General features: G+C 47.2%; 1 protein-coding gene across 2 annotated transcripts in view; it reads right to left on the bottom strand.

The window, feature by feature from the left end:
• Positions 1 to 408: 408 nt before the first annotated feature.
• LOC137352768 (V-set domain-containing T-cell activation inhibitor 1-like) overlaps positions 409 to 16,466 on the bottom strand; it is a 51,228-nt gene continuing 35,170 nt past the window's right edge. The window contains exons 2-6 of one of the 2 annotated variants that reach the window (XM_068018569.1): positions 12,253 to 12,316; positions 7,940 to 8,272; positions 6,997 to 7,050; positions 6,549 to 6,651; positions 409 to 4,515 (exon numbers count right to left, since the gene is read on the bottom strand). In XM_068018569.1, the coding sequence (XP_067874670.1) occupies positions 4,455 to 4,515; positions 6,549 to 6,651; positions 6,997 to 7,050; positions 7,940 to 8,272; positions 12,253 to 12,316 (615 nt within the window). In that variant the 3' untranslated portion in view covers positions 409 to 4,454. The remainder of the gene's footprint in view (positions 4,516 to 6,548; positions 6,652 to 6,996; positions 7,051 to 7,939; positions 8,273 to 12,252; positions 12,317 to 16,466) is intronic. The other variant, XM_068018570.1, reaches the window with a different exon arrangement.

A 16,466-nucleotide genomic window follows, 5' to 3' on the forward strand; every position in this document is an offset into this window, starting at 1 on the left:
TGGTATTGGGGAATGAGCCCGGCCAGGTGGTTTAAGTTTTAGTGGGGGAGCATTTCGGGAGCAGTGACCATAATTCCATAAGTTTTAAGGTACTTGTGGATAAGGATAAGAGTAGTCCTCGGGTGCAGGTGCTAAATTGGGGGAAGGCTAATTATTACAATATTAGGCAGGAACTGAAGAATTTAGATTGGGGGCGGCTGTTTGAGGGTAAATCAACATCTGACATGTGGGAGTCTTTCAAATGTCAGCTGATTAGAATCCAGGACCAGAATGTTCCTGTGAGGAAGACAGACAAGTTTGGCAAGTTTCGGGAAGCTTGGATAACACGGGATATTGTCAGCCTAGTCAAAAAGAAAAAGGAAGCATTTGTAAGGGCTGGAAGGCTAGGAACAGACGAAGCACTTGAGGAATATAAAGACAGTAGGAAGGAACTTAAGCAAGGAGTTAGGAGGGCTAAAAGGGGTCATGAAAAGTCATTGGCAAACAGGATTAAGGAGAATCCCAAGGCTTTTTATACATATATAAAGAGCAGGAGGGTAACCAGGGAAAGGGTTGGCCCACTCAAGGACAGAGATGGGAATCTATGTGTGGAGCCAGAAGAAATGGGTGAGGTGCTAAATAAGTACTTTGCATCAGTATTCACCAAAGAGAAGGACTTGGTGGATGATGAGCCTAGGGAAGGGAGTGCAGACAGTCTCAGTCATCTCATTATCAAAAAGGAGGAGGTTTTGGGTGTCTTGCAAAGCATTAAGGTGGATAAGTCCCCTGGAACAACGCGAGAATATGAGGGAGGCAAGGGAAGAAATTGCTGGGGCCTTGACAGAAATCTTTGCATCCTCATTGGCTACAGGTGAGGTCCCAGAGGACTGGAGAATAGTCAATGTTGTTCCTTTGTTTAAGAAGGGTGGCAAGGATAATCCAGGAAATTATAGGCCAGTGAGCCTTACGTCAGTGGTAGGGGAACTATTGGAGAGGATTATTCGGGACAGGATTTACTCCCATTTGGAAACAAACAAACTTATTAGCGAGAGGCAGCATGGTTTTGTGAAGGGGAGGTCGTGTCTTACTAATTTGATTGAGTTTTTTGAGGAAGTGACGAAGATGATTGATGAGGGAAGGGCGGTGGATGTTGTCTATATGGACTTTAGTAAAGCCTTTGACAAGGTCCCACATGGCAGACTGGTACAAAAGGTGAAGTCACGCGGGATCAGAGGTGAGCTGGCAAGATGGATACAGAACTGGCTCGGTCATAGAAGACAGAGGGTATCAGTGGATGGGTGTTTTTCTGAATGGAGGGATGTGACTAGTGGTGTTCCGCAGGGATCAGTGCTGGGACCTTTGCTGTTTGTAGTATATATAAATGATTTGGAGGAAAATGTAGCTGGTCTGATTAGTAAGTTTGCGGACGACACAAAGGTTGGTGGAGTTGCCGATAACGATGAGGATTGTCAGAGGATACAGCAGGATATAGATCGGTTGGAGACTTGGGCAGAGAAATGGCAGATGGAGTTTAATCCGGACAAATGTGAAGTAATGCATTTTGGAAGGACTAATGCAGGTGGGAGGTATACAATAAATGGCAGAACCCTTAGGAGTATTGACAGACAGAGAGATCTGGGCGTACATGTCCACAGGTCACTGAAAGTGGCAACGCAGGTGGGTAAGGTAGTCAAGAAGGCATACGGCATGCTTGCCTTCATCTGTTGGGGCATAGAGTATAAAAATTGGCAAGTCATGCTGCAGCTGTACAGAACCTTAGTTAGCTCACACTTATAATATTGCGTGCAATTCTGGTCGCCACACTACCAGAAGGACGTGGAGGCTTTGGAGAGGGTACAGAGGAGGTTTACCAGGATGTTGCCTGGTCTGGAGGGCATTAGCTATGAGGAGAGGTTGGGAAAACTCAGATTGTTTTCACTGGAACGACGGGGGTGGAGGGGCGACATGATAGAGGTTTACAAAGTTATGAGCGGCATGGACAGAGTGGATAGTCAGAAGCTTTTCCCAGGGTGGAAGAGTCAGTTACGAGGGGACATAGGTTGAAGGTGCGAGGGGCAAAGTTTAGAGGGGATGTGTGAGGCAAGTTTTTTTTTTACACAGAGGGTGGCGAGTGCCTGAAACTTGCTGCCAGGGGAGGTGGTGGAAGCAGATACGATAGCGACGTTTAAGAGACATCTTGACAAATACATGAATAGGAAGGGAATAGAGGGATACGGACCCCGGAAGTGCAGAAAGTGTTAGTTTAGGCAGGCATCAAGATCGGCGCAGGCTTGGAGGGCCGAATGGCCTGTTCCTGTGCTGTACTGTTCTTTGTTCTTTGTGTTCCCATGCTCCTGCTGCCCTTGTCCTTCTAGGGGAGGCGGGAGGTTGTGGGTTTGTGAGGTTTTGTTGAAGAATGTGGGACTGGGAACAGAAGAGAAAGAAGACTTGTTATCCTCCTTGTCCTGTCACCCTCCTCTAGGAAACCTCAATTTCAGACACCTTCTACTAGCCTGTTTTCCTCATCAGCTACTACCTGATGCCTCCCCCAGAATTCCCCCTGTCCAGGGGCACCTGAACCAATCGAAAAATGGCAAACAGTGGAAGTGAGGAGGGTTCCGGCTGGCCAGAGGGATTTGATACATCACTGGCACCACACATCACAGGGCACCTGGTGACTGCAGAATGGTCTGGAGTCACTGGCCTCAGGAAAAGCTGTCACTCAAAAAAATTTGTTTGTTTAATGTTTATTGGGAAATTTAAAGTATGTATAATCACAAAATTGTTTTAAAATGGGATTTGGGGAATTGTTTCCCGAGGATGAGGTGTTGAAGAACAAGTCTGGATCCCTGGGATATTTTTTAGCTGCTGTTGTATCTTGATGTGTGAACAGTATTCCAGTGTTCCTGTATCCAACCCGGCCAACTACCGCCCCAATAGCCTACTCTCAATAATCAGTAAAGTGATGGAAGGTGTCATCACCAGTGCCATCAAGCGGCACTTGCTTAGCAATAACCTGCTCAGTGATGCTCAGTTTGGGTTCTGCCAGGGCCACTCAGCTCCTGACCTCATTACAGCCTTGGTTCAAACATGGACAAAAGAGCTGAACTCAAGAGGTGAGGTGAGAATGACTGCCCTTGATATCAAGGCAGCACTTGACCGAGTATGGCATCAAGGAGCCCTAGCAAAACTGAGGTCAATGGGAATCAGGGGGAAAACCCTCTGCTGGCTGGAGTCATACCTAGCGCAAAGGAAGATGGTTGTGGTTGTTGGAGGTCAATCATTTGAGCTCCAGGACATCACTGCAGGAGTTCCTCAGGATAGTGTCCTAGGCCCAACCATCTTCAGCTGCTTCATCAATGACCTTCCTTCAATCATAAGGTCAGAAGTGGGGATGTTCGCTGATGATTGCACAATGTTCAACACCATTCATGACTCCTCAGATACTGAAGCAGTCCGTGTAGAAATGCAGCAAGACCTGGACAATATCCAGGCTTGGGCTGTTAAGTGGCAAGTAACATTCGCGCCACACAAGTGTCAGGCAATGACCATCTCCAACAAGAGAGAATCTAACCATCTCCCCTTGACATTCAACGGCATGACCATCGCTGAATCCCCCACTTTCAACATCCTAGGGGCTACCATTGACCAGAAACTGAACTGGAGTAGCCATATAAATACCGTGGCTACAAGAGCAGGTCAGAAGCTAGGAATCCTGAGGCGAGTAACTCACCTCCTGACTCCCCAAAGCCTGTCCACCATCTACAAGGCACAAGTCAGGAGTGTGATGGAATACTCTCCACTTGCCTGGATGGGTGCAGCTCCAACAACACTCAAGAAGCTCGACACCATCCAGGACAAAGCAGCCCGCTTGACTGTCACCTCATGTACAAACATTCACTCCCTCCACCACCGACGCACAGTGGCAGCAGTGTGTACCATCTACAAGATGCACTGCAGCAACGCACCAAAGCTCCTTAGACAGCACCTTCCAAACACGCAACCTCTACCAACTAGAAGGACAAGGGCAGCAAATACATGGGAACACCACCACCTGCGAGTTCCCCTCCAAGTCACACACCATCCTGACTTGGAACTATATCACCATTCCTTCACTGTCGCTGGGTCAAAATCCTGGAACTCCCTTCCCAACAGCACTGTGAGTGTACCTACCCCACATGGACTGCAGCGGTTCAAGAAGGCAGCTCACCACCACCTTCTCAAGGGCAATTAGGGATGGGCAATAAATGCTGGCCTGGTCAGTGATGCCCACATCCCACGAACAAATCTAAAAAAAAAATAACCACAATACTGGGCTGATTTTCCCCTCCCTGACCCAGGCTCAGTGCAGTGTAAACTCAGTTAGTGCTGGACAGCCCCGTTCCCCAGAAGGTTTTGTTCTCCAGCTGCTCCATTCTGATGCTCAGGTGCTGTTGTCACAAGGTCCCGGGTTTCACCTGAACAAGTCACCCCTGTCAAAGGACATCATTCGATGCTGCATTTTGATTGATGCTGTATCGATTTTGAACACAATTCCTGGGAGAGAAAAAAACAGCAGAGTTCAGGTTACATTAAAAGAATCCAACACTTTGTACAAGTGTGTAAAGGAGCTGTTCAGGAACACAGACCGATTAAATTACACTCAACATCCTGGGCACCAATGGCAGCTGGAAAATGGGTCACAGGAGCTGCACAGTGATGGAGCACAGAGTGTAGAGGAGAGGAGGCTTATAGAGGAGGCAATGGGCAAGAGCTGGACACTCCACAGGACCTGTGCTGACCGAGGCACCAGACCAATAGAAAAATGACAGCTCACCTCAACATTGGAGATTAAGAAGAATTGATGAGGATCTCGGTTAACACTGAGCTGAAGATGATGGGGATCAGATCAGACAGGAGGAGGCTGGGAATGTCCGTACTCTCCAGACTGATCCTGAATTATAGAGAGGAGTCACAGATGGACAGGATATTCCCTGATGTTAAGTTCAGTTCAGTTCAGTGATACAGCACTGAAACAGGCCCTTCGGCCCACCGAGTCTGTGCCGACCATCAACCACCCATTTATACTAATCCTACAGTAATTCCATATTCCTACCACATCCCCACCTGTCCCTATATTTCCCTACCACCTACCTATACTCGGGGCAATTACTAATGGCCAATTTACCTATCAACCTGCAAGTCTTTGGCATGTGGGAGGAAACCGGAGCACCCGGAGGAAACCCACGCAGACACAGGGAGAACATGCAAACTCCACACAGGCAGTACCCAGAATTAAACCAGGGTCGCTAGAGCTGTGAGGCTGCGGTGCTAACCACTGCGCCACTGTGCTGCCCCTGTGATCAAACCCGACCCAGCAGTGACCAAACAGGCTGACGGAGGCAGAAATATCGAAATGGGCGAGAGTCAGTGATCAGAGTTAGAGAGTCTGCAATAGTTCCCCCTCCCCACTGGCAGGTGGGTAAGAGGTGGGCAGGGAGATGTGGATGTTGAGGGAGACAGAGAAATGCAGCATATCCTTGTTAGTGATCAAAACCACAGATGGCCGGGTCACAGGGGGTGGTTTGAAAAATGTAACCACAAATAGAGATTGAACAACAACATGCATTTATATAGCTCCTTTATCATCCCAAGGTGCTTCACAGGAGCAATTATCAAACAGAATGTGTGCACTGAGATATTAGGGCTGGTGATGTAGGTTTTCAGGCGGGTCTGAAAGGAGGAGGGACAGAGAGGGACAGAGAGGTTTATTGATGGAATTCTAGAACCCAGGACTCAGGCAGCTAAAGGCACAGCCGCCAATGGTGGAGTGATGGAAATCAGGGGGGGTGCACAAGAGGCCAGAATTGGAGCAGCACAGAGATCAGGGAGGAGATTAGAGATAGGGAGGGGTGAGGCAATAGAGGGATTTGAACAGGAGGATGAATGTAGGTCAGTGAGAACAGGGGTGATAGGGGAACGGCTGCTCCCTATCCACCCTAAGTTGAAGGGTCAGTTACGAGGGGTCACAAGTTTAAGGTGAGGGGCAGGAGGTTTAAGGGGGATTTGAGGAAGAACTTTTTTTTACCCAGAGGGTGGTGACGGTCTGGAATGCTCTGCCTGGGAGGGTGGTAGACACATGTTGCCTCACATCCTTTAAAAAGTACCTGGATGAGCACGTCATAACATTCAAGGCTATGGGCCAAGTGCTGACAAATGGGATTAGGTAGACAGGTCAGGTGTTTTAATGCATCGGTACAGACTCGATGGGCCGAAGGGCCTCTTCTGCACTGTTTTATTCTGTGATTTAGTGATGGGTAAATGGGACTTGGTGTGAGTTAGGATACGGGGCAGCAGAATTTTAGATGAGCTCAAGTTTATGGAGAGTGTCAGGTGGAATTGGCCGGGGGAACATTGGAATAGTCGAGTCCAGAGATAACAAAGGCACGGATGAGGATTCATGAAATGCAGCATTGAAACATCCCACACAGCACAAAGTGTATCAGTGTACACAACATTTCCACAACACCAAATATAATAAAACAAAACTAGAAATAACAATGGGAACTGCAGAACATTCCAGAACTCACCATCTTTGTTTCTTTCGAATAATGAAAAGGACAATTACAGCAATGAGAAGAAGAAGAATTGCGATGACCAATCCAACTACTGCTCCAGTAGAGAGTCCAGGATCTAGAGACAGAATGAAGCCGTTAACAGACTGGGACACACTAACAAAACTAACAGAGAACTTCAGAATGTCACACAGATACAGTCACCGATACATGCTTTCCAAACGAGATAACTGGACACTGCCCAGCAGCCTCCCTTCAATTAAACCCAACATCCCGCTGAAATAGGAGCGGAAATTTTAAAATAATTTGCCGGTTGGGAAATCCACGGGATTGGGTGGAACGCGGTTTATACACAGATCAATATTACTCCTCATTGACTTCATACTGAGGACTCCCGGGGTCACCCCCACCTGACTGTGTACGAGAGCTAAAAACACATGCAGTAGTTTAGAAACTGATTTACCTGGTACAGGTGTGTCCGGTACAGGTGTGTCCGGTACAGGTGTACGAGCTCGCTCTGAAGAAAACATCATGTGTTCAGTATTGTGTGTGAAACAAACTGCAGAAATATTCAAAGACTCTATCGGGCTGTAGGGAAACACATCCCGGGAGGAACGAGACTCGGGTCAAACTGATCAGGAAGGATCAGGAACAGGGTCGGCAGAGTGAAAAATCCAACAGGATTGCATTCACTTTGAGGGGGAGAATGGAAGTTTTCCCAGAGTTACCCCCAGCAGGATCATTCCCAGCAGACTACACCCACCTGTGGAGAGAATTCCCACAGGAACCTGGGCCGACTGGGATGCACTTTCAAGGTAAGTGCACTGGGTCTTGTAAAGGCTGCCTGAGAGGTGCTATGGGCCCCACCTCCTGCACCCCAACATCTGGAGACAGATGTAGCACGTTTCTGGAGAGTGAGAGCAGCTTGATAGCACCGTGGGTTTGCCTTTGCTGTGTCCTGATTCGATGTCTGGGTCACAGCCAGTGGGCCGTTCAGTTTTATTCTTGTTTTTCTTTCTAGTAGTTTGATACAAACTGATTGAAGTGGCCGAGCAGGTCAGAGGGCAGTTAAAAGGCAACCAGGTTAATGTGGGACAGGAGTCACATATAGACCAGACCGGGTAAGGACGGCAGGTTTCCTTCCCTAGAGGGACATCAGTGAACCAGTTGGGTTTTACAACAATCCAACAGCTTCATGGTCACTTTTATTGGGACCAACTTTATATTTCCAGATTTATTTTAAACTGAATTTCAATTCTGAAAGTGCCATGGTGGGATTTGAACTCACGTTCTCTGGATTATTAGTCCAGGCCTCTGGATTACTAGTCTAGTAACATAACCACTGCACTACCGTACCCATAAAATCAGAGAGTAAATGCAGAATACCTGAAACAGAAACCTCTCACCTGTGACAGAGAGATGAACATCTTGATGAAAGACTGGAGTCTCCCTCTGTTGAATCTCACATCGATACTCATTCTGGTCTGACTGCCTGAGGTCAGAGATCATAATTGACCAGTTGCCTTGTTCCAGTTGATCTTTGAACAGGTTTGTTCTGTTTCTGAACCGTGGGTCTTGTACTGTTAAATCATCGTTCCCATCGATAAATTTGTGTAAAACTCCATTCCTGAATATCCACCAAATTACCTGCAACTCAGAGACTGGGACATTCCCTTTGTAGATACAGGGCAGCACAACCTGCTCCCCAAGGAACCCAGAAACTGGGACAGGCGAGTAACCTGGAAAAGATTGGAAGAATTTATCCACAGATATAACCTCCCTGCTGGTACATTCCATCCCAAACTTCACATGGTTACACTGCGATGCTTGATTTACAAGAAGCACTGATCAGTAACTCACTGCTTTCATTTCTGTGGGAAGGTTAAAGGTCAGGCATTAAGGGCCTTCAACTAAAACCAGCTTGTGCTGGATATTTGTATCCACAGAGCAGCTGGACAGCACTTTGAATCGTGTGTTTCCCATTGTACACATGCTGGGAGAACACATCAGGATATTGGTCACCCTGCCCACCTCCCCCCTTTGGGAGAACAATGACAGACTGGGGGTGCACAATGTGAGGTGGAGCTCAGGAGCAGAAAACTGACCCTGAAATGTAAAGACAGAAATGGGTGGGGGAGGGGGTACCCGAGGATGTGGAAAGGGCTTTGGACAGGTTGGGGGGGGGGGGGGGGACAATGACGGACAAGTACACTGTGTAGGGGGTGAGGCAGCACCTGATGGTCTGAAAGGGGCCGAGGCAACGTGGATCCTCACCTCCCTCCACCACTAACACAAGAAATGGGAGCAGGAGTAGGCCATTCAGCCCCTCAAGTCTGCCCTGCAGTTCATTAAGATTATGGCGGATCTGTCCCAGGCTTCAACTCCTCTTTCGGGCCTGCTCCGCATAACCCTCAGCTCCAAGATTTCAAAAATCTCCTTATATATCTCTTGAAATAGTGACCCAGCCTCCACAACTCTGAGGTAGAGAATTCCAGACATTCACCACCCTGGGAGAGAAGAAATTCCTTCCCATCTCAGTTTTAAATGTGTGACCCCTTATTCTGCAACTATGTCCCCTCGTTCGAGATTCCCCCACCAGCAGGAACATATTCTCAACATCGACCCTGTCAAGCCCCCTTAGAATCTTATATGTTTCTATAAGATCACCTCTCATTCATCTAAACTTCCATGAATAAAGGCCTAACCTGTTTAGCCGTTCTTGATAAAACTACCCCGTCATTAAAGGAATCAGCCTCGTAAATCTTTTCTGAACTGCCCCCAATGCTAGTTATATCCTTCCTTAAATACAGGGACCAAAACTGTTAACAGTACTCCAGGTGTGGCCTCACCAACACCCTGTACAGTTGTAACAAGACTTCCCTATTTTTAAACTCTATCCCCCAAGCAATAAAGACCAAAATTCCATCTGCCTTCCTAATTATTTGCTGCACCTACATCCTAACCTTTTGTGTTTCATGTACAAGAACACCCAGATCCCTCTGTACTGCAGTATTTTGTAGTCTTTCTCCATCTAAATAATAATCTGCCTTTTTATTCTTCCTGCCAAAGTGGATGACCTTTCACTTTCCCACATTGAACTCCATCTGCCAAGTTTTGCCCACTCACTTAACCTATCTATATCCCTTTGCAGATTCTGTGTCCTCATCACAACATGCCTTTCCACCTATTTTTGCATCGTCAGCAAATTTGGACACACTACACTCTGTCCCTTCCTCCAAGTCATTGATATAGATAGTAAATAGTTGAGGCCCTCGGACCGATCCTTGTGGAACCCCACTAGTTACAACTTTCCAATCTGAAAAAGACTCATCAACCCTAACTCTGTGCCTTCTGTGTGTTAGCCAATCCTCAATCCATGCCAACACATTACCCCAATACCCTGAGCTTGTATTTTGTGCAATAACCTTTTATGTGGCACCTTATTGAACACATTCTGAAAATCCAAATACACAACATCTACAGGTTCCTCTTTATCCACTCTGCTTGTTATATCCTCAAAGAACTCGAACAAATTTGTCAAACATGATTTCCCTTTCATAAAACCATGTTGACTCTGTTTGATTGCATTATGTTTTTTCCAAATGTCCTGCTATTTCTTCCTTCATAATGGATTCTAGTATTTTCCCAATGACAGATGTTAAGCTAACTGGTCCATAATTTCCTGCTTTCTGTCTCCCTCCTTTCTTGAAGAGGGGGGGGGGTCACATTAGCGGTTTTCCAATCCGCTGGTACCCGACTGGAATCCAGTGAGTTTTGGTATATTATGATCAATGCCTCCACTATCTCTGCAGCCACTTCCTTTAAAACCCTTGGATGCAGGCCATCAGGTCCTGGCGACTTGTCTGCCTTTTGTCCCAAGAGTTTGTCCAGCAGCTTTATCGGCTTAAAAGTCTGCCACTGCTCATCAACTGACTTTACTTTTCGTCTATTTTCCCAGCCCGAACCTGTCAGACCTTGCTCCTCAACCCGATACGGCCAGACTTTGCCCCCTCCCTGGACCCAAAACCCAATCCTCAGTCCTGATGACCCTACTCCCCATGCTCAGAGGCAATTCCCAGTTCTATTCCAGACTCCTGATCCCAGTGCTCAGGACCCCATCCCAGTACCACTGGATCCCAGTCACCCATCCCAGTGTTACCGAGTGTTACTCAGTGTCCACATTCCACTGTTCACATCACAGGGATTATTCTGAAGACATTAAGAGCAGTGGATGTGGTGTATATGGATTTTAGCAAGGCGTTTGATAAGGTTCCCCATGGTAGGCTCATTCAGAAAGTAAGGAGGCATGGGATACAGGGAAAGTTGGCTGCATGGATACAAAATTGGCTGGCCCATGGAAGACAGAGGGTGGTAGTAGATGGAAAGTATTCAACATGGAGCTCGGTGACCAGTGGTGTTCCGCAGGGATCTGTTCTGGGACCTCTGCTCTTTGTGATTTTTATAAATGACTTGGGTGAGGAAGTTGAAGGCTGGGTTAGCAAGTTTGCCGATGACACGAAGGTTGCTGGAGTTGTGGATAGTGTGGAAGGCTGTTGTAGGTTGCAACGGGACATTGACAGGATGCAGAGCTGGGCTGAGAAGTGGCAGATGGAGTTCAACCTGGAAAAGTGTGAAGTGATTCATTTTGGAAGGTCGAATTTGAATACAGAATACAGGCTTAAAGACAGGATTCTTGGCAGTGTGGAGGAACAGAGGGATCTTGGGGTCCATGTCCATAGATCGCTCAAAGTTGCCACCCAAGTTGATAGGGTTGTTAAGAAGGCGTATGGTGTGTTGGCTTTCATTAACAAGGGGATTGAGTTTAAGAGCCGTGAGGTTATGCTGCAGCTCTATAAGGCCCTGGTTCGACCACACTTGGAATATTGTGTTCAGTTCTGGTCGCCTCATTATAGGAAGGATGTGGAAGCTTTATTGAGGGTGCAGAGGAGATTTACCAGGATGCTGCCTGGACTGGAGGGCATGTCTTACGAAGAAAGATTGAGGGAGCTCAGGCTTTTCTCATTGGAGCGAAGATGGATGAGAGGTGACTTGATAGAGGGGTACAAGATGATGAGAGGCATAGATAGAGTGGATAGCCAGAGACTTTTTCCCAGGGTGGAAAGGGCTATTACCAGGGGGCATAATTTTAAGGTGATTGGAGGAAGGTTTCGGGGAGATGTCAGAGGTAGGTTCTTTACACAGAGAGTGGTGGGTGCGTGGAATGCGTTGCCAGTGGTGGTAGTAGAAGCGGATACATTAGGGACATTTAAGCAACTCTTGGATAGGTACATGGATGACAGCAGAATGAAGGGTAGGTAGTTAGTTTGATCTTCGAGTAGGTTAAAGGTTCGGCACAACATCGTGGGCCGAAGGGCCTGTACTGTGCGATGTTCTATTAACTGCCTTCCTTTCAGGTCTCATGATCATTATGTGTAATGTGAACCGACTGTGTCCACTCCCTCAATGGGCCCACTCACAGTGAACACAGCACCTTAAAGCAAAATGAATTCCTGATATAATGAAGACTATTCCCCAGTAATATACACATTACTGATTTCAGTCCCAGACACCCAGACAAATGTTCTTTCCAGGAGATAGCTAACTGCAGTCTGTAATAATTCACAAGGTTAACACCATCCAGGAAGATAAATCCTGATATAATCCATGTCACCAGCAGCCCCGAGCTCTGCTGAAATGTGAGAGCAGTCACAGCGTTTACCTGAAACAGCAGCAACAGCATTTAGCAGCAGCAGCAGGAGGAGGGGTTTCTGTAAGTTGGGTCCCTGCAACAAAAAAACACAGTTACCCCCCTTTACCACAGTTTCTTGCTGCTCATGTCCATTACTGAACCGGGACAGGACACAGTCCATGGTCCCTCTCCCCATTACTGACCCCCCTCCCTCCCGGCTCTGAGACACATTGAGACCGGGAGCAGCCCTGACACAGTCCATGGTCCCACTCCCCATTACTGACCCCCCTCCCCCCGGCTCTGAGACACATTGAGACCGGGAACAGCCCTGACACAGTCCATGGTCCCTCTCCCCATTACTGACCTCCCTCCCTCCCGGCTCTGAGACACATTTAGACCGGGAGCAGCCCTGACACAGTCCATGGTCCCGCTCCCCATTACTGACCCCCCTCCCTCCCTCCCGGCTCTGAGACACATTGAGACCGGGAGCAGCCCTGACACAGCCCATGGTCCCTCTCCCCATTACTGACCGCCTGGGTGTGAGACACTGACAGTACCTGCAGTGCTTTTCCATCCATTGCCCCGATTCTGGATCATCCCCTCCCGGAGACAGGAGACTGGGAATCAGCTGCTCAGCTGTTGTCAGATAACAGTGCCAGTTATACCTTCCAACACAAGGACCAAGTGGGCGGGGTCGAGACAGAGGGGGAAAAAAAATCAGTCCCGGTCCCTGTGTCGGAGTCCAGACAGAGGGGGAAATCAGTCTCGGCCACTGCGCCTGTGTCGATGTCGGGTAGGTATACCCACAGTGCTGTTAGGAAGGGAGTTCCAGGGTTTTGACCCAGCGACAGTGATGGAACAGCGATTATAGTTCCAAGTCAGGATGGTGTGTGACTTGGAGGGGAACTTGCAGGTGGTGGTGTTCCCATGCATCTGCTGCCCTTGTCCTTCTAGGTGGTAGAGGTCGTGAGTCTGGAAGGTGCTGTTTAAAAGGAGCCTTGGTGAGTTGCTGCAGTGCATCTTATAGATGGTACACACTGCTGTCACTGTGCAGTGGTGGAGGGAGTGAATGTTTGGGGATGGGGTGCCAATCAAGCGGGCTGCTTTGTCCTGGATGGTGTCGAGCTTCTTGAGTGTTGTTGGAGCTGCACCCATCCAGGCAAGTGGAGAGTATTCCATCACACTCCTGACTTTTACCTTATAGATGGTGGACAGGCTTTGGGGAGGCAGGAGGTGAGTTACTCGCCGCAGGATTCCCAGTCTTTGACCTGCTCTTGTAGCCATGGTATTTCTGTGATTGGTCCAGTTCAGTTTCTGGTTAATGCTGACCCCCCCAGGATGTTGATTCTGGGGGATAGTTCAAAGTCAGGTGAGTGACCTGGAAGGGAACATGCTTACACCAACTGCACCGTTTTTCTATCCTTGCTTATATGAATATATATATATTTTTTCCACTTGTTTTGCTCTCTGCAATTCTTCAAATTAAATTTTAGATTCCACAGTGATAGAATATTACAAACAAGCCTGGCCTCAGCCTGGACAGAAACAAAACAAATTGACTGGAATTATAAACTCTATCCTGCTTTCCAGTCACTGACATTTTTATCAGAACTGGTCAAAGTATTTTTCTGGTTTTTGATTTCAGTATTTTACTGTCATCTTGTTTTAGCTCAATTGCTACTGGTGGGTTCTCATGTCAATCAGTGTAGCCCCACCCCACCCCACCACATCCAGCAGGTGGACTTTATGCTAATCATAGAAAGGTTACGACCCTCAAAGAAGCCACTTGGCCCATCGTGTCTGTGCCCACCAAAAAAAGAGCCACCCAGCTTAATCACATCTTCCAGCATTTGGTCTGTAGCCCTTATAGATTATGGCACTTGAGGTGCATATCAAGGCACCTTTTCAATGAGTTGAGGGTTTCTGCCTCAATTGCCTGTTCAGGCAGCGAGTTCCAGACCCCACCACCCTCTGTGTGAACAGTTTTTCCTTGTCTCCCCTCTAATTCTTCCATCAATCACTTTCAACCTGTGCTCCCTTGTCACTGACTTGTCTGCTCAGGTAAATAGAGCCTCCCCATCCACTCTATCCAGGCCCGTCAGAATTTTATATATCTCAAATCAAATCTCCCCTTAGCCTTCTCTGTTCCAAAGGGAACAACCCCAGCCTATCCAATCTTTCCTCATAGCTGTATTTTTCCAGTCCCGGCAACATCCTAGTAAATCTCCACTGTACCCTCCAGTGCAATTACACCCTTTCTGTAATGAGGTGACCAGAACTGCACACAGTACTCCAATTGTGGCCCAACCAATGAGTTATACAGTTCCAGCATAACCTCCCTGCTCTTATATTCTATACTTCAGCTAATAAAGAAAATAATTCCATATGCATTCTTAACCACCTTATCGACCTGTCCTGCTACCTTCAGGGATCTGTGGACATTCACTCCAAGGTCCCTCACTTCCTCTGCACTTCACAGTATTCTCCCATTAATCGTGTATTCCTTTGCCTTGTTTGACCTCTCCAAATGCATCACCTCACACTTCTCCAAGTTGAATTACATTTGCCATTTTTCTCCCCACCTGCCCAGACCATTGACATCTTCCTGCAGTCTGCAGCTATCCTCCTCCCTATCTACCACACGGCCAGTTTTTGTGTCGTCTGCAAATTACTTGATCATACCCCCTAACATTTATGTCCAAATCGTTAATATATACCACAAAAAACAGGGGACCCAATACTGAGCCCTGCAGAATGCCACTGGAGACAACCTTCCACCTTCCAATTACCTTGTGTTTCCTGCCACTGAGTCAATTTTGTATCCAGCTTGCTACATTTCCCTGGATCCCATTGGCTTTTATTTTTCTGACCAGTCTGCCATGTGGGACCTTGTCAAAAACCTTGCTAAAATCCATGTAGACCACATCAACTGCACTACCTTCATCTATCCTCCTTGTTATTTCTTCAGAAGAATTCAAATTCTCAGACACGATTTTCCATTAATAAATCCATGCTGACTATCCTTGATTAATCCATATCCTTCTAAGGTGACAGTTTATCCTGTCTCTCAGAATTCATTCCACTAATTTGCATACTATCGGAGGTTAAATTGACTGGTCTGGAATTACTCAGTCTTTATGCCCTCTCTTTGCTTTCCTAATTTCCTTTTTGATTTCACCCTCCACTTTCTGTCGTATTGAGTTCAGTGTCAGACATAAGCTTTCCTTCTCTGCCTTATCTTACTCTGTGAGCTCATTGACATCCACCAGGCTCTAGATTTGGCCGTCCCACCCTTTTTCTTTGTGGGAACATGTTTACTCTGAACCACTTGAATCTCCCCTTTGCCTACATATCTACTCTTCTACCTCCCTCTGTCTGTTTGGGGATCTGTAGTACATTCCTAGCAGTGATTGTCCCTTTTTGTTCCTTAGATCAATCCATGTGGCCTCATTTGATGAACCTTCCAACATATCATCCCTCCTCACAGTTGTAATAGTTTCCTCAACCAAAATTGCCAATTCCCCTCCTTTCTTATCCCCCTTCCGATTGAGTCTGAAAACCCTGTGACCAGGAACATTGAGCTGCCATTCCTGTCCCTCTTTAAGCCATGTTTCTGTAATAGCTATGATATCATACTGTCAGGTGTCTATCTGTGCCCTCAGCTCATCTGCTTTATTTGCCATCCTCCATGCAATGAAATAGTTAGCCTGGAGCACTGCCAAACTCTTCTTTTCCAATCTTTGTTTCCTCGGCCTTCCAGACTCATCCACTAATTTTCTGCCTTCCATTTTCATTTCTGATTTTGCCCCAACAGAGTCTACGCTCTGGTCCCCATCCTTCGCTAAACAAGTTTAAACGCTCCCCAACAGCACTGGCAAAATGTCCTGCAAGGAACTCAGTCCTGGCTCTGTACAAGTGCAACCCATCCAGGCTATACTGGTCCCAATGTCCTAAGAATCTAAAGCCCTCCCTCCTGCACCAACTTTCTAGCCATGCATTCATCTGTCTTATTCTCCTATTCCTGTACTCACTTGCACTTGGCACTGGGAGTAATTGGGAGATTACTACTTTTGAGGTCCTGCTTGCTAACTTCTTACCTAGTTCAGTGAACTCTTTGATACCAATGAAGTACACAGAAAGAGGGATGTGGTCCTGTACAATGAGGATCATAACTGCTGGATGTTCACCCTCCCTCTTCAGGGTGCTCTGCAGCCGCTCAGTGACATCCTTGACCCTGGCACCAG

This window comes from Heterodontus francisci, chromosome 39, assembly GCF_036365525.1.
Source record: "Heterodontus francisci isolate sHetFra1 chromosome 39, sHetFra1.hap1, whole genome shotgun sequence".
In the NCBI taxonomy this organism is placed as follows: Eukaryota; Metazoa; Chordata; class Chondrichthyes; order Heterodontiformes; family Heterodontidae; genus Heterodontus; species Heterodontus francisci.